General features: G+C 42.9%; 1 protein-coding gene across 4 annotated transcripts in view; it reads left to right on the forward strand.

Annotated features, from left to right (window-relative positions):
* Positions 1 to 2,040: 2,040 nt before the first annotated feature.
* Positions 2,041 to 19,035, forward strand: part of LOC113437975 (connector enhancer of kinase suppressor of ras 2-like) — a 327,810-nt gene continuing 310,815 nt past the window's right edge. For 2 of the 4 annotated variants that reach the window (XM_087940974.1, XM_087940976.1), the window contains exon 1: positions 2,042 to 2,688. In XM_087940974.1, the coding sequence (XP_087797100.1) occupies positions 2,622 to 2,688 (67 nt within the window). In that variant the 5' untranslated portion in view covers positions 2,042 to 2,621. Of the gene's footprint in view, positions 2,689 to 19,035 lie in introns of all 4 variants that reach the window. The other 2 variants (XM_087940977.1, XM_087940975.1) reach the window with 2 other exon arrangements.

The raw sequence follows: 19,035 nt of genomic DNA on the forward strand, positions 1-19,035 counted from the left end.
AGGAGAAACTTTGTGACAGCAAGAACAATTAACCAATGGAGCAGCTTGCCCTTGGAAGTTGTAGGAGCACCATCACTTGAGACTTTCAAGAAGAAATTAAAGTAGCCCTTCTATCTTCTTCCTTTTGCATTAAGCAAACCCAACTCTTCTTTATGTTGGTGCACCAATGGGCCACCAAATTGGGGATAAGTGGAGAAAAACGGAATGCTGATGATAAATAAACTCTTTAGTTTTCAGTCCAGAAAGAAAATGTCCTTATCCTTACCTTCAGTTGTTCAGAATTATTTTGGATGGAAGCCCTTTCATATGCAGGTGGTCCTCAACATATAACTTATAACCCAAAATTTTTATTACTAAGAGAGAAAGTTGCTAAGTGTGTTTTGTCCCATTTTGCAATCTTTCTTGCCACTGTTGTTAAGTGAATCACTGCAGTTATTAGTATTACGGTTGTTTAGTGCATCTGGCTTCCCTACTAACTTTGCTTGTCAGAAGGTCACAAAAGGGGATCCCATGAGCCTGGGATACTGCAACCGTCATAAATATGAGTCAGCTGCTAAGTGTATAGATGTTGATCACGTGACCCTGAGGGGGCTGCATTGTTGCAATGTCATAAGTATGAAAAACAGTCATAAATCAGTGAAGTGGGTGTGTGGGGTCTCTAACAATGCTTAGAGCTCTAAGCACATAGTGCTTATAAGCAATATCCTGAATAAAGGGAAGCAAACTTCCTATAATCTTCTCGGTTGTCCTTACCACACTCTGTAGGGACTTTCTATCTGAGATGCTGCTGCCATCAAACCAGACTGTGACGCGGTTTGTTAAAACACTCTCAATTGTGTAAAAAATGGCCAGGACAGAAGGAGAAAGTTGTGGTCTCATCTGACACAGGAAAAGCAGGCGCTGGTTTACACGCCCCAGTCAAAAGCTCTTGTGTTAGTATTTTCTCATAAATTTGTAATCCTTTTACACAATTTGGGTTAAGGTCCCACAGAATCCCTGTCATCATTTCTTGGATGATGTCCGGAGCCGCCTTTATATTGTTCAGTACATTGGCCACCTAAGAAATATTGATGTCCCTGAACCACCCTCGTGTGTGTGTGTGGGGGGGGGAGACAGGGAAGGCAAAATTCCCTGCCAGAAATAGCTCTTCCATAAGTAGAAGTGACGGTGTGGTTCCTGGCAGGGGAGTTATCTTGTGACCGCAGAGCTTGGACAATGAAAAGCAGATCATCTCAGGCCATGTACTTGCTTAAGCTCATGATGGAAAACATCTGTTCGGTGAAATATTTGAGAATTCCCATAGGGTAGCAGGAACACACACCTACTGAAGCCATGACCCGAGCCCTCCAACCGCTCTTCTGTGCTTAAGCATTCTCTCTCTTTCTCTCCTTTCCCAAAAGTTTTGCTTTCAGCCCCATTGGACAGCGTGAAACCCAACGAATCTCAAAAGGAATGAAACCAGCTGCTCGGGGGTTGGAATCACGGGGTGCCCCTGGGTTGATTCCATGACGGTTCGTAGCCAATGCTAGGGAAAGCCAGGGGAAGGAAGCGAGGGCTGATGTCTTCCCTCTGAGGAACCCTACCGAGGAAGACAATGGGGCTCTGATCCTGGGAAAGGACGGGCAGACATGTGGGAGACTTAGCCTTCAGCACGTGACCCACTGACTTCCACAATTAGAGATTCCAGGGACATGCTGCATGATTGGGAATAGGAAAAAGCTCAGCATCTCCCTCCCTCTCTCTCTTTCTCCTCTCTCTCTCTCTCTCCTTCTCTCCCTCTTTATCTCTCTCCCTCCCCGCTCTCTCTCTTGCCAGCTGCCAAACGCTAGCATGCTTTCTTTGAATCTGTTCATGACATTCAGCAGTTTTTTTTCTTTGCTGCTGAACTGAGAGACAATCTGCTATCAAGTTCCAGTTAGCAATTTCATTCTATTTATATTCTCTCTCTCCCCCCACCACCCAACCCCGTCTTCCACCTCCCTCCTACCTTCCTTCTCAGTCCATGATCTAAGCAAATAATAATAACAGTCATAATATTTGTGGGTTGGTGGTTGTTGTTTTTTTTAAAAGAAAAAGCCAGATCTTCAGGCTTGACATAGAAAAGGGGAAGAGAGTCTCGTTGGCAGGAGGGTGCCCTGTAATTTCATATTTGTGCCAGCCTTAATAAGTAGATCATTGGGTGTAGAGGGACTGCCCTTTTTTTTTTTTTTTGGTGTGGGGGGGGGGACGTAAGTAAGTAGAGACATACTGCACCATTTCCTGATTCACTGAGCTCCAGAGGGCTGCTGGCTGTGTGCGGCAGGGGAGGTGCTAGAACTGATCAGGCAGAATAATTTTATACATTACTGAATCAGTGCAGGAAGAACCTGGAGGGACAAAGCATCAACTCATCCTCGGACTGCATTGTGAAATCCTCACGCGGTCTTCTCCAGCCATGCTCTGAGACATTTGGGCATTTCTTTCACCTCTCACCCACCCACTCTTTCATTCACCCACCCACCCACCATTTCTCTCTCTCTCTTTTTTCTTTCTTTCTTGTTCCCCACTTCTCTCTTCTACACCCCCCACCCCACCCCCAACCATCAGTTTCCCCCTCCTCCTGGTGTGAATGACACTGTCTGATGATGGCCCTTGTTATGGAACCTATTAGCAAGTGGACGCCGAAGCAAGTAGTGGACTGGATGAAAGGTAAGGCTCTTTTCTCTCGTGCAACCTTGCTTACCGGCTCCCTCTCCCTGGCTAACCTGGGCAGCTGGACCAGGAAACGTTGTTCTGCCCTTCCTCCCCACCTCTGGGTCCTTTTGGGTGTGTGTCGATTGCATGCAGAGTTTCTCTGCTTTGGGGAGAAGTGGGGGGGAGGGAGACGGGCTCGTATGCTGTCTCACACAAGTGAGCTTGGCTGGGAGACTCGGCTAAATGAAAAGGCTCTTCAACCTGGAAGTGCCTCTTGACGGGGAACTAATGGAAGCGTGGACATGGAACTGTTGGAGATGCCGGGGAGCTTTCAGAATGCAGCTCCCCCCCCGTCTCCCCTTTAGCCATTGCTTGGTGTAATGAGCCGCTGTGCGGGTGGTCCTTCTCTTTCCCTCTCCGGAGGTGTCTTTCTATTTTCAATGTCCTGATTAGCCTTTTGCTATAATCACAAACAGGTGACACAATGCAGCTAGCCTTAAAAGGCTGCAGCTGCTGTATCTACTTTGGGAGGATATATATATATATATACATGTAGCCTGGCTTTTCTGCCCAACCGCCCTGTAGCTTCACTCTTGGAGACCAAACCTCCAAGGTGACGAGCGATCAGCACCATGGACAGTTCAGCCAGAACGCTACACGGGGAGCATGATGGAGACAGGAGAGAGTGCAAGCGTGCTAGGATAACTCTTTGGGGCAACTTGCCCGTAGGGTTGATGGAGTCTCCCCCCACCCCCACCCCCACCCCCCCCATTGGTAGACATTGTGTGCCGTTGCTGACAGACAGTGTGAGGCGGCATGGTTTCCCTCCTCCCCGCTTCCCTTAGCTGCTCTTCCAACAGGTGTAATTTTGACCAAGAGGCAGGGGGAGTTGCTTGTTGCTGATCACGTAGTTGGCATCTCTTTCTCCATGTCCAAGCAAAGAGACGGGAGAAAGGAACACTTTTGTATAGTTAAAAGGTCCCCGTTCTAAACATGCAACTCCCTGCATCATTATTATTTTTTTTCCACCTGACTTTTTCCTTTAATGTGCTCGCCACGGTAAATTATACATCTCGATGGATTGTGTGAAATTGCACAGCATGAGTTTGGGGTGTGCCATGCTTATTAGTCCATGTGGCTTATACTTTCATTTTCTAGGCTATTATATAAAAGGCTTTTTTTTTTTAAAAAAAAAAAGTGTCATTCTATTAAATATAAACCTGGAGGCTGGTTTTCTGTTTGCATGCAAAAGGCACAGGAAGAAAAGACGGTGCAGTCACCTTCTATTAAGAGAAAGATGGAAAGTCTCATTTGAGTCGAGATCAAGTGCTGGTCACTTCATGGCCAGGGCTGCATTAATTTGAGGAGAGCAGTAAGGAAGTGATTTGCTTTCAGGGATTATTATTATTATTATTATTATTATTATTATTATTATTATTATTATTATTATTATTATTATTATTATTATTTTCCTTCCCAGCTTTTTGGGTGGTCTGGTGGTCTTCTACCCAGGTTACTAATCAGATACAACCCTGCTTAGCTTTTGGGAGATTGGCCAGGTTAACTAAGTGTCGCCATCTGCTGTGTTTTGCCTTTAGGATACTGGTGTCCAAAAGATTTCGTGATTGCACAATTTGTGATATTTGGATTTCAGTCTCCATAGAGACTTTTATAGCATGCCATCAGTATAAAGGAAGACATAGTTCCATGGGTGTTCACAAATGCACCCTCTTCTACCTTTCACTCCCTGGTGCATACAGAATTTCTATAAGTGTATTTTCTCAGCAAACTGCTGTGGTGGGCACCTCCAAAACATCCATCTCAAACACATCGTTTCAATACAATATACGATCCCTTTGGATTCTGTATGTAAAAAAAAAAAAAATCCTTCACAAAGTTTGTTCTGAACTTTTAATTTGGTGGGGTAGGGTGTCATTACCACAAACTAGGTCAGCCAGAAAACATCTAATAGTTATTTGCTGCATGAGAGAATAAGACACAAAGAGAATTCTGGAAATACAATTTCAGACCACCTCTCTAGATTTTACTCGGTGGGAGTGAACTTGAACAGATCAAGAGATACATGTTATTTCTGAGCACATACAAACTGAATTCCACCGGACGGTAGTTCTCCTTTGACAAAGACTTGATAATATCTCCAAAACTAACTTTGGGGGGGGAATCAAAATATGGTCTTTTCATAGCACAGAGGATGGAATAAGAATGTGACCCCATGTCCCCTCATCCCCTCGGCACCTGTTTTTTTTTTAAATAAGAAATATTTTACTTATGTCCGAATCATGACTAAATGTTTGCATCTCTGTTTTCCCTTATTCACTGCTGGGCAGCAGAAAATCACCACTGAGAGAAAATATACAATTCAATAATTTTATCCCTAACAGGTTTCGTGGAGGCTGAGTGTGATTAGCTAATGGACATAAAACTTTAATTTCTGCATTCTAAATATTTGCCAGTGAATCGGGCTAAGGGGCGGTTGAATTGGTTTTCATTCTGGTTCTGAAGGTAGGCTCTGTCTGAATTCCTGTACGTTATACACTAAGTGTGGGAAATCCTCTTTAAAGCAAGGAACACAGACTCCTGAATGGGAGATCTTCGACTTCTATCTTAAGGTTTGTGAGGCAGGCAAAAGAAGTATGCTGTTCTGACCAAGGTTTCCTGAGACCATAGTTAAGCACGTGCTTAGTCCAAACAATTCTTGTTTTATTTCAATGCTGGGAATTATGTTCATTCCCAACCTGTAATGAGTCCCCAAAAGTCCCTCGAGATAAGCACCCACCTTTCTCTCCTTTGAATTGTTGCCAACAACTAAAGTGCCAAATTAAGTGGAAAAAAAAACCCAACCAAAGTACAAAGTCCACACAGAGCTTCAAGGTTTAATCCAAACAGAGCAAACGACTTTGCTTCCTGCAAAGGTTTCTTTACCTTTGCACCTCCTTTATATCTTACGGGAGGGGCAATCACTTCCAAGCCTTACTCCTGAGTCGCCCCTTTTGTCTTAGATGCTCTTGCCTTCTAGCAGCTCTGCACACACATGCACTGGGAACAGGCTCCCCTGGTTCCTCTGCCTTGCTGCTGCCAGACTCTGGAGGCTCCGGAGGCAGCACCCCACTCCCAGATGGTCCTGGCCCCATCTCTTCATTGGATGCAGGATCCTCGTCTGAGTCCTCTCCAGACTCCCAGACTGCTCCCTGTTCTTCCCCACTGTCCGATTCTGCTGCCGTCTGCACTGGCTGCCAGAGAACAACAACACATGTAGAGACTGAACAAGAGTTCATTCAGGTAGTCCGTGACTTACAGAAGTTCATTTAGTGACTGCTTGAAGTTACAACAGCACTGAAAGAAAGTGATGGCTGTTTTTTATACTTACCACCGTTGTAGTACCCCCACGGTCACCTGATCCAAATTCTTATCCTTGGCCATTGACTCCTATTTATGATGGTCGCAGCATCCTGGGGGTGGGGGGTGGGGTCATGGGATTCCCCTTTTTGCGACCTTCTTGTGAGCAAAGTCGGTGGGGAAACCAGATTCCCTTAACAACTGTGTTCCTAATTGAACAATTGCCATGATTCACTTTAACAAAGGTGGCCAGAAAGGTCGTACAAGGGGGCAAAGCAAAGCTCACTGAACCGCTGTCTTACTTAGCACAATAAATGCTGGGCTCCATTGTGGTCATAAGTCGAGGACAACCTGTATTTACTTTAGAGTTAATAGAGTTAAACAAGCATTTAACTCTATGCATTTAATCCACACACACACAAACACACACGCACACACACAGAGTCATGCCCCTGTCGGAGTCTGAATCCGAGGAGGAAGACAAAGAGCTGACAGGGAGCAGGAGTGTGGCTGCGTTGGCTGTGGAGGAAACTGGGGAAGGGCAAAGTCCGGCTGGGCAGAGCAGGGGAGAGGTAAAGCAAGGGAGAGGGAATTCAGAGGAAGACCCAGGCCCACCCCCTCTTCATCCTAGAGCACGTAGGGAGGAACGGAGAAGAGAGCAACGTGGGTTGCATGGCTTACAGGAGAGGAAAGGGCCCTGATTCCCTTCATTAGCCACACCTGGGAAGAGAGTTTAAAAAGATACAAGCTGAGTGTGGCATGTGCTTGGGAACAAATGTGATCTTATCTTGTGTTGACTGTGGTTATCTGCATTTCTGGCATCCTCCCAACTGGGTTGATTTACTGACATTCCTTCACATCTGGAATTCCTTCTCTTGCCCCACCAGATTAATTACCTCCTCTTTCCTTGATTGGACTTATAGTTATAGTTTTTGTTGACCATGTTTTGGACTTGATTCTCTGGAGCCAAAGGCTGTTCCCGGGAGAGTTTTTCTCCAGCCAGAAGGTAACCAGGACAATTGGGGGCAAAGCTGGAGCTAATAAAGGGACTCCTACTTATTATCTGGTTGTGTTGCCTTTGTGCCACACCCTGGGTCATCTCCCTCTCTCACACACACACACACCACCTCTTCTGGCATTTTGCAAATTTGCAGGTTGGTGGGGAGTGCTGGATGAGGTTCAGGAACAAAAGTCAAGGTTTAGGAGGGCTGCAAGCTGGTGGAAATGAAAGCGCTCCCTCCCCTTGTTCTAAGGTCCCTCCATGGCATCTAAGAGTAGCTTCTGATGATAATTCCAGGAAGATGGTGGCAGGGAAGGGAAACTCTTGGCTGTGTGTGCAATTCATTAGCCTTCCTCTCTTCATAGAAAATTAACAGCAACCCATTTTTTTTTTAATCCTGGCCTGCCTCCATCCCCCTCCCCGCTTGTGTGTAGCTTAGTTCCGAGGTCCTCCAGAAAACATGGAGTCATTCTTGGTCTTCTTTGTCTCCCGCGTTTCTTATGTCATGAGAAAGAAGGGAGATTCCTTGAGGCCTTTGTGAGTAATTTCCCCCCCCCCCCGCCAAACTGTTGCATAATTGAAAAGGGAGTCTGGTGTGTGCAAGCAAAGAAGCGGTGCCTTCAGCGGTGGGCTTTTGAAAGGAGTCCAGCAGGCTGGCTTCGTCTTTAAAACCGTTTTTGTGCTTATTTTGACAATAAAATAATGGTTTTCCCATTAGCATTTTGCTAATGGAAAGAGAACCCCGACTTTGATCAGATTGCTACCGATGAAGAAAGGAAGGCTTAAAACGTGGTGTTGCCACTCAACTATAATGCTTGTTTCCTTGTCTAGAAAGAGTGCAGGAGCTTGTCCACTTTAGAAAGCGTGCGGGGAAGAGCAACACAGGTGATTAGGGGACTGGTGGCTAAAACATATAAAGAATGGGTACAGTATATCTAGATTGATGCAGGAATTGGGTATGTCTAGTTTGATTAAAAGAAGGACCAGGGGTGGCATGATAGCAGTCTTCCAATATCTCAGGAGCCTCCACAAAGAAGAGGGGATCAAGCTCTTCTCCAAAGCACCTGAGGGCAGGACAAGAAGCCATGGGTGGAATCTAATGAAGGAGAGAAGCGACCTAGAACTAAGGAGGAATTTCTTGACAGGTAGAACAATTAACCAATGGAACAACTTGCCTCAAGAAGTTGTGAATGCTCCAACACTGGAAGTTTTTAAAAAAGATTCTGGATAACCATTTGTCTGACGTGCTATTTGGTTTCCTGCCCAAGCAGGGGGTTGGACTAGAAGACCTCCAAGGTCCCTTCCAACTCTTGTTATTCTATTATTCTATTGTCCAAATCAAGGGAAAGGTGTAGCTGAGGACTGGTTTTGGTGTAATGGATCAAAATCACCCTCGGTGCTATGCCTGATCATCGCAAAATGGATTGGTTGCCTTGACCTATGTTCAGGGATGGGATTCTACCGACTCTGTCCGGCTCTACAGAACCGGTAGCTCTGAAGAGCAGCAGACACAGAACCGGTTCTGTGTCTGCGGCTGTTTGGCCCACCTGCTCGCTTGGTCTTACCTGACCTTTATTTCCTGCTTTTTCAACCTCAGCTGCTTTGCGCGCAAAACTTAATTACCAAACTAGTAGTAGCGGCGGTTGAATCCCAACCCTGCCTATGTTGCTTTGTTTCAAACTGTACAGAGACAACACTGTCAGAGTCTTGTTTAAGGCATAGAATTCTGATGAATTCCTCTTAATTTTATTGTACAAGGTGAGGTGAGGAGGTAGAGCTTTAATGGAAATGAAGCATTCTTATTATTAACCTATTAGGTTTGTTCTCCCCCCTTGAGTTATTTATAAAAGAAAAAGTAAAGGTGGGATATACATCAATAAAACTTGCAGAATGCAAATTAGGAAAACTTGTGTGGCTCAACTGTGACTCTTGACAGCACCAGAAAGCACAAAGGAGCATCAGTTCCCACCTGAACCAAGAAAGACATGGAGTCACTTCCGAGTACAGGTGCTCCTTGAGTTATGACCGGAACTGAGCCCAAAATTTCTGTTGCTAAGTGAAACAGTTGTTAAGTGAGTTTTGCCCCATTTTACAACTTTTCTGGCCATAATTGTTAAGTGAATCATTGCACTGGCTAAGTTAGTAACAGGGTTGTTAACATAATCTGGATTCCACATTGGCTTTGTTTGTCAGAAGGTCTCAAAACCAAATAAAAGAACCCCGGGATATCGCAACCATCATAAATATGAACCAGTTGCCAAGCATCTGGATTTTTTATCACGTGACCATGGGGATGTTCAATGGGTTGTAATTGTGACAAATGGTCATAAGCCACTTTTTTCCAATGCCATTGTAAAACTGCTGTAAGTCAAGGTCTACCTGGAGTTTCACTTATTGCACCTCCTCTATAGACTAGAGCAAGGGTCTTCAAACTTGGCCAGTTTAAGACGTGTGGACTTCAACTCCCAGAATTCCTGAGCTAACATGACTGGAGGAGGAATTATGGGAATTGAAGTCCACACATCTTAAACTGGCCAAGTTTGAAGACCCCTGGACTAGAGGTCTCCAAAGTTGGCAGGTTGTGCATGACTTGTGGACTTCAACTCCCAGATGGTTGGGAGAGGAATCCTGGGAGCTGAAGTCCACAGCTGCCAGTTTGCAGTTGCCAAATTTGGAGACCTCTGCTATAGAAATATTAAATACTCACCCAACTAAAGTGGCTGCTTGCACGACTACTGACATACCCTGGGAATCACTAGGGAGGAGCCGCTTTAACCTTCCTTCCTTCAGACCAAACTTTTCATCCTTCACTGAATCTTTTCCCTATGGAATGCCGCCCCTCCCTCCTGGGAATCCAGACTATGTTTCACCACAGGCAGTGCCCTTTGGAATGTCAATTCATCGCCATCTACAGGGCTGATTTTCCCCACCCTTGATTTTGATGGAACATTCCCCATTTCATCAAAAACTTTCAAATGGGACCAGTCATGCAGGCCTTCGAAAAAGGAGCTTTAGTGTACCTGGCAGTGCTGAGTTAACTCTCAGAACCCTTGAAAGCAGCCGAATCATTTCCCAGGCTGGTGCTGTGGCTGTCTAGAGCTGGCTTGGAAATCCTGGGTGACGCTATGACCGTTTTCAAGGGTGGCCGACCAGGTGCTGGATTTGCACTTGGGAATGCTCCAAAGCCCCCTTTTTGGAGTTGATTCGGAAGCATCTGTAGCCCTCCCAAACATCAGAGCTGATTAATATTCTGTGAGATTCCTGTCCTAATGTGTCATTTATTTTAGAAAAATAGAAAACGATGATCTTATCCAGGCACTGTAGGATTTTTTTTTTAAAAAACCTAGTATTTAGAATGCAAATTGGGTCTCATCAGCCTTTCCCAACCAGCTCACTGTTGCAATCCATCGCATTGGGAACATGTCCTTGGTAATGTTCACCCCAGGTACGGCCTTTTTAGCATCCCTTGTTAAAGTCTCCACAGGACTTAAACTTAACTCTTTGTAGTTAACGCTGAGCCGAAACATGTCCTGCTGTTTCTCAAAAATGGCTATATTTTTGTTCTCTACCATGAGGATTCCGTGGCTCATTGCATTTTCCAATCCAATATAAAAAATAAAATCCAAGAAAGGGAATTGCAGACAGCCGTCGGCTTGCAGCAGTTCATTTAGTGACCCTTTGAAGTTACAACAAGGCTGAAAAAAGCGACTTATGACTATTTTTCTACACTTAACAATAGTTGCAGCTTCCTCGCGATCAAAATTCAAGACACTCGGCAACTGGCTTATATTTATGATGGTCACAGCGTCCCAGGATCGTGGGATCGCTTTTTGTAACTTTCTGTTGTGGTTCTCCGGCATCAGGAGAGCAAGGACTCAGATGAGGGGCCTGCGTGTGATGCAGGAATGGGGCCAGGACCATCAGGGAGTGGAATGCTGCCTTTGGAGATTGGGGAGGCTGGCAGCAGTGATGAAGAGGTCCCCGAGGAGCCTGTGCCCAGTGCGTGTGCACGCAGGGCTGCTCAAAGGAAAGAGCAGCTGCAGCAGCATAGGCAACTTGGGAGTAAGGCTGCAAGGTGATGGCCCCTTCCTTAAGGGATAAAAGACAGCCCTCAGAGGTGGGATTCTTTGCAGGAAGCAAAAAAGTTCTTGCACTTCAAGTCTTGTGGAAGTTTGGACTATCCTGGTTTGTGCTTGGAGACTTTTGGTTTTCATTATTTCCATGCAATTTAATCTAGTGTTCTTGGCAGCCTTGCACAACCTTGACAAGGCTTGTTCTTATCTGGGACCATTAATTTTTAATAGCGTTTTACTGTGAATGAACGGAATTCACAGAGAAGCATTAAAAAGGTGTTGCTTTTATCTCTGTTGGGTGTTTGTTTGCTTTGGACGAGGCTCGGGTCAGAACACTTTTTGACGAGCAAAGTCAGAAACCAGGAAAACCTGATTCAGGGAAACCAGATTCACTTAACAACCATGTTACTAGATTAACAACGATGGCAAAAAAAAATGGGGCAAAATTCATTGAACAAATGTCTCACTGAGCAACAGAAATTTTGGGCTCTATTGCAGACATAAAATCAAGGTCTACCTGTACTTCAAGATATCAAGAGGAGCTTCCTCTCGGCACGAGCTGTTGAGCAGTGAAGCAGGCTGCCTCATGAAGTGGCTAAAAGGTTTCCAAATAGGGGCTGGATGACATTGATTGATTGGCAATGCCTTTGGTGATTTTGAGGTATATGGTCTTCAACTTGGGTGACTTTAACCTAGGTTTCCCAACCTTGGTGACTTCTAAGATATGTGGACTTTAACTCCCAGAATTTCCCAGGCAGCCATTTTGGGAGAAGTCTACAGAGATTCTCCATCATCCAGGTCGTGGTTGTCCCAAAGGTGCTTTTTCAAGAGGCCACTGGAACTTTCTTATTTGAAGACAGCTGAAGAAGTTTCTGGATGACAAGCAAAATGTCTTCAAAGAAAAACCAGCTGTATAGTTATGTTTTCCCTCAATCATCGTCTTTTCCTTTTCTATCAGCAACCCCAAGAGATCATTCAAATGATAAAAAGCCTTCTTCCTCCTCCTGCTCCTCCCCTTCCTCCTCCTTTTCTTCCTCCTACTCCTCGGATCAACAGATGCAAATTACTTTTTCCTTCCCCAAAAGAGAAATCCTTTTTAGATCTCCAAACCATAAGAAAAACGAGACAAGATCTTGCCATCTTAATTTGTCCATATATAGATTTCAGTATAGGGTACTCACTGGAATTCTTCTGTTGAAACTTTCATCTTTTTGCTAACCTTTTTTTTTTTTTTTTTTACTAATCAGAGTCCCAAGAAACTTGCTTTTGGGATTAATTATTTTCTAGTCCAGGTTGGTACAAGAAGAGCTTGACATCAATCCTGAGAATCTCGGAGTAGCCACGGTGGTTCGTGGCATTTATCTTTGAATTTCTTCTTTTAAACTCCCCCGACTCGCCCCCAACAAAGAAAAAAGAAGCCTCGGTGATGCTCTGTCCATTTTCCACCTTGCAGATAACCTGTAAAGGCTGCAAGGAGCCCTGCCAAATTGATTTTTAAGAAGAGATTTCCAAAGGTACTTTGTATTACTGAGTGCATCTTTTGTATATGCATGAGAAACAAGGTTTCATAAAATATTCATAGGTAAGGATGAAGGGGGAGCATAACTGGGGGGGGGGGGAAGGAGATGGACCATAAAGATCAGGTTTTTTAAAAAAACCCTTACCTTTTTCACTTTTAGCATCAGCAGTATTTCAGTTCCTTCAAGCTTTGTTCCCTTCTGGCTTCGTTTAAGCAGCTTGGTGTGAGCAGCGTTCCTATAAATCTTCTAGCTAGCCCTGGCAATAGCAATGGCAAAAACTTATATACCGCTTCGTAGTGCTTTATTGCCCTCCCTCTCAACAGTTTACAGAGTCTGCATATTTCTCCCAACTATTTGGGTTCTCATTTTACTGACTTTGGAAGGATGGAAGGATGAGTCAACCGTGAGCCAGTCGGAATCGAACTGCTAGCAGTGAGCAGAGTCAGCCTGCAATACTGAATAGTGTAGAAAAGAATAGAATAACTGAGTTGTAAGGGAGCTTGGAGGTCTTCTAGTCCAACCCTCTGCTCAGGCAGGAAATCCTTTACCACTTCAGACAAATAGTTATCCAACATCTTCTTAAAAACTTCCAGTGTTGGAGCATTCACAACTTCTGGAGGCAAGTTGCTCCACTGATTAGTTGTTCTAACCATCAGGAAATCTCTCTTTAGTTCTAGGTTGCTTCTCTCCTTGATTAGTTTCCATCCATTGCTTCTTGTCTTGCCCTCAGGTGTTTAGGAGAATAGCTTGATCCCCTCTTCTTTGTGGCAGCCCCTGAGATATTGGCACACTGCTATCAGGTCTCCCCTAGTCCTTCTTTTCATTAAACTAGACATACCCAGTTCCTGTAACTGTTCTTTAGATATTTAAGCCTCCAGTCCCTTAATCATCTTGGCTGCTCTTCTCTGTACTCTAGTATAGATCTATTATAGATCTATTTCAAGCTATTGAGCTCTCATCAGCTAGCCATATCCTTCTGGGATTCGAACCTGGGCTGCTCGCAAATTTGGTAGATGTATTAACCTCTAAGCCACAGGTTCTCCTCCCTTTGTCAACTGTACCAGGGGAGAGATTAAGTTCTTTTTTTTCCAATCTGATCAACCTGGTCTACTCAAATATGGGAAGGAGCATACTGCTTCCCTTTCACCTTTCAGCCCGATCCAGGAGACCAAGGCTCCTGGATTGGAGCTGAAAGGAGAAAGAGAAGCCGTATGCTCCTTCCTGTATTTGGAGAGACCAGGTTGACTTGAAAGAACAAACACTTAAGAGAGGAACATCTCCTTATCCCTGTTCAACATAAGATGCTTTTCCATTTCTGCAAGAGGGTCCTAATTTGACATTTTCTAAGGTCAGGAAATTCTCATCTAGAAAAGTTTTCCCCAAAGGCAAACCATGGAAAGATGAAGTAGGCAAGGATCCAAAGACTTTGAAACACCAAACCCATCCATTCCTGGTGGAGGGCCAAATTTGAGATCACCGTTTGGTTTAAATTACTTGCAATAAGAGGAAAAAAGTTTTAAGCTCCAAAATGGAATAGTGATACGATCAGAAAAGTCAGCAGTTTGGTGGTTCAAATCCCTAGCGCTGCGTAATGGAGTGAGCTCCCGTTACTTGTCCCAGCTTCTGCTAACATAGCAGTTTGAAAGCACGTAAAAATGCAAATAGAAAAATCCCACTTTGGTGGGAAGGTAACAGTGTTCTGTGGACCTTTGGAATTTAGTCCTGCTGGCCACGTGACCACGGAGACGTCTTCGGACAGCGCAGGATCTTCGGCTTTGTAATGGAGATCACCGCCCCCTAGAGCCAGAAACAACTAGCACGTATGTGTGCAGGGAACCTTTACCTTTTACCTTTATCACAGTCTGGGGTCTGGTTTGTAGCAATATCAAGATCAAACCATTCCGAAGAGACCTTCGGATTGGTTTGCTCATACTGTCCTTAATATTCATGCACTTTAATTGTTATTTGGTGTCCTGAATAATTCATATAATACAAGGAAACTAATGTAAGGTGTGAGATGACAATTGTTACTCCTAATCAAAAAAATTTAATTGCTTTGTGGACCTATAGTTTTATTGCAAAGCTCCTTGTTCAGTTGATCTTCCTTAAATCTTTTGAATTGCTAAAAATAAAGATATTCCCCTGTCCTAGCTAAAGTTGTTATAATCTAAATGTCTTTTCTGTAACTGAACATACATTAGTTGTTATAGTATTTTAAATGAGATTTAACACAGATGAACAGTTGCAAACCTGCTCAGAAATAAGCTGCATTCGGCTTTTTATACTCAGGTAATTCAGCATAGAATTGCTAAAGTTTTAATGTGTCATACCGCACGGCTTTGTGAAAAGCTACCCAACAGATTTCAACAAATGATGGTTAAGCTAGTTATGCCTTAGCAAGATGCAAGAAAGCTTTCTAAGGATGTAAACGAAAGCTTAGCTCAGGTTCTACAAGCTAATAACATTTTGGGCTTGGTGCAGATTTTTCCTCTGAAGATTTTAGTATTGTTTCTCCACCAATGTATTTGTAAAATGGAACATGGCAAATCAGTGTAAGCCTTTAGTTAGCTTCTTGCAAAAGAGATCATCACTTTGATGCGATGACTGATTTGGGATAAAATGCTGGAACAAATTGCACAGGAGGGCTGAAGAAATAAATCACTGGAGGTACATTAATGAAGGACTATGAAAGTTAAACAAGATTTATCTTGGATCTACAACTTGCATTAAGCCATGGTTTTCTGAGGACGGCACTATGGATGTGTTCTCTATAAAAAATCCCAGGTATAAAAGTGGTCCCACAAATCAAAATGATTGAGTTCCATGATGACTTCAGCCAAATCCCAACAAAGCCACATGATGGTTTGCTGTAAGCATCACATCGTGCCAAATGTATTTCATGAAGGACAATTTTCCTAATTGCTCCTAGCTGTAATGGTTGCAGGGAGCTTTCAAAAATCAAGAAATAAAATAGCTACAAGAAAGCAATCATGTTCTGATGGTGGTCTATATAGAGGCATCTGGTTAGCCTTAGCGTTTGGAAACAGCCCAATTCAGAGAAGCATAGAAAAAAGTACAGGGATCTTGCCAGCGCAAGGAATGAACAATTGGATCTAACTAGATAGTAAATATAGTATGACTAGTCTCAAAAACAAGGAATGGAGAGATTGTCTGGGCAAAATTTAATTGGGTCAATGAGGATGGCATCTTTTCCCCTTTGTTTTGATGCTGCAACATTGGATTGATCAATTGATCAGTATTGATCAATTGATCCAGTATTTGAGGGGCTGCCACAAAGAAGAGAGGGTCAAATTATTTTCCAAAGCACCAGAAGGCAAGACAAGAAACAATGCCTGGAAACTAACCAAATCTTAAACTTGCCAAGTTTGAAGACCCTTAGACTAGACAGTCACCTACCTGAAATAGTAAAGGTTCTCCTGCCTTAGCAGGGGGATGGACTAGAAGACCTCCAAGATCCTTTCCAGCTCATTCTTTTCTTTTTTTAATTAATCTTTATTGAAATTTTGAAACATTAAAATACAAATAAATTTAAAAATAGCTTTTTACAAATCCCAAGCATCTTTGACAGTACTAAGATCTCATTGTTACATAAACACATTTCCGTAAATTTCTAGTTATTCATATACATATCTAATTCTTTTTCTAATCTGTACATTTCTTATTCCTATTGATACCAATTTTCCCAAACTGTATAATATTCTGAGTCTTCCTTGTCCTTTAACTCTAAGATGGGTTTATACATTTCTGCACAATCTAAGATATTTTGGATTACTAAATGGTCTGATGGCATGGTGTCCTTTTTCCAGCATTGTGCGAGTGCAATTCTCGCTGTTGTAGTTATATGCAGAAGCATTTATTTTATCTTTTTAGTATACTTTCCTTTAATAATCCCCAGAAGAAACAGTTCCGGTTTCAATTCTATTCGGCATTTTGTAATTTCATACAACCATTTTTGTATTTTGATCCAATATTTTTTAACTTCACGGCATAGCCACCATACATGAAAGAAGGTACCTTGTACCTGTTTACATTTCCAACAATTTGGATTTAGGTTTGGGTACATTTTTGCCAGCCTTGTTGGGGCTAAATGCCAATGATAAAACATCTTTTATTGGTTTTCCTTGTAAGCAGCAGATTTTGTTATTGTATAGTTTTTATTCCAATTTTTTCCCCAATCTTCAAGCTCAATGCTATGTCTGAAATTTTTAGACCACACTATCATTGGTCCTTTTACTATTTCTTCTTCCATATTGAAATTTAGTAAGTAATTGTATATTCTTGATATTAATTTCTTTTCTGAACCTACCAGTAATTTTTTTAGTTGTTTTAATTCAATGGGGTGGATCATTGCCTCCATGGTGGATAGCCAGCCTGGGATTTTTCCAGATCATTCTACTCTACTCTACTCTACTCTACTCTACTCTACTCTACTCTGGGAACCACTAATCTTGTAATGATCAAGTTCTTGGCTTGTGTTCTAGTAGGTTTTGAAAAAGGAAAATTAAGGGTTAGATGATTGTCCTGTGAATGCAAGCTAAGCTTTCTAGTCTGATAGGGCAGAAGCAGACAGGAAACTCAACTCAAGAGATTCGCGAAGAAAGATCTTGCAAAGCAGGTGGTTTTTTTTCTCCTTTGGGAGAAGTGGAGAGTGTTCAAAGAAACAAGGATTGATTTCATTGATATTGTGTGGTGGGTTTTGACTTACTTTATAACTTAACCATGGCTGGAAACACATGGAAATGTAGTCCCAGTGCATCGCTAAGACAATAAACTGGCATATTAGCTTAAAATGAGTTCAGAGCTCAGGCTCATGGCAATGGTGCAATGTTGTTGTGTGATTGTCCCAATTCTATGAGTGGACTTCAAGTTAAGTCAATATGGGTTGTTTTTTGACAATGTCTAGTGTGAATCTAGTCACTTTGTAAGCATGTTTGCAAGTGTGTTTGTAAGCTATCATTTGTGCCTTTGAGCGATTTGTAAACCCAGTTCTGTATATTGTGTTACTATTTATCTGTGCAGTTGTTGGAAGCAGAGTAGACCAGTCATGGGATGCAAACTTTCTTTTAACCTCTGGTTCTGTGGGTATGGCTTGGTGGGTGTGCTTTGCATGTGCACAGAGGGTTTGCTACTGATGTTCTCCTGCAATCCTGCACTCTCCCTGTGTGTTAAACATCTGACATGTGGCAATTTGCTGTGCTGCACGAAGCAGCTGAGCTTCAAAACCAGGAAATAAAGGTCAGAATAGAATCCAGCAGCTGATCATCGGAGCGAACCTTTGGCTCACAGATGGTCCTTGGAGCTATTGGTTCAGCCTAACCAGGCTGAACCAGTAGAATACCACCTCTGGAGTAGACCAGAGAAAACTCTTCAAGCAGAAATATCTAGAACAGATCCCTCCGTTTCCTAAAACAGAAAGATATATTTGCACTATATGATGCTATATTCCCTGCTGCCAAAGGAGCCCATGGAACGGCGTGCAGCAGAAGACAAAGGCAACGAAAACCCCAAACTATAAAAATAGATTTTGTACCAAGAGGCCAAGGAGTGGTAGAATTGCTCTAGACTTTAAATGCGACTTGGCATCTTAATGGTGGATTTTCAAGTAATGCAAACAGCATCAGCTTAGGGGCAGAATTCTAGCAGACAGGAAAAGAAGATTTGACCTGTTTATCCCCTGTTGCAGTCATAAAAAAAAAAAATCCTTTGGAAACATATATTTGCTTTGAGGATCGCATATCCCCCATCCATTGACAATGAAAGATACATACCTGGTTTCTCCATTTCCTTAATAGCTGTTAACAACATTCCACTTCTGGCAGAATTGCATGTTTATACAAGTGCATTCTTAAATGAAATACAGTTGTGTTGACAGTGTGTGTGTGTGTGTGTGTGTGTGTGTGTTTTAACATTTCCTTTTATGAGATCTCTTTGGGATCATGTTGACAACTGAATGATCTTTTGTGTGACAACTCAACAGTTTCAATAAAACTGTGATGGAAACAAAATTAGTTGCCGTCCTCGGGAGCCAAGCAAGTGATTAAACAGCTGGGGTTGTGATGTGCGTAGCAGATCAGCTCCTTCTTAAATGCACCTTTTTGGTAATAACCTCACACAGAGATGTTTATTCCAAGTCAGGATGATTGATCATGGTGTTTTTCCTGCCAACGTTTTGGAGCTTCCGATAATGATGAACGTCGAAATGTGAGGGCTTTGCTTCACAAATGTAACCTAATGTTTTTTTTTTCACCCTGTTTCTTTTTCTTTTGTCTTCCCGTTTCTCTTTTACTTCTTCTCACCTGGCCTGGGACCACACAAGCAAATTCCGTTGGGGAAAAAAAAAAAGGCTCCTTTTTAGGCTGCATGGCTCTTGTTCAGAATAATTATATGTTCT

This window comes from Pseudonaja textilis, chromosome 12, assembly GCF_049901715.1.
Source record: "Pseudonaja textilis isolate UNSWEBS1 chromosome 12, rPseTex1.2, whole genome shotgun sequence".
Taxonomy (NCBI): Eukaryota; Metazoa; Chordata; class Lepidosauria; order Squamata; family Elapidae; genus Pseudonaja; species Pseudonaja textilis.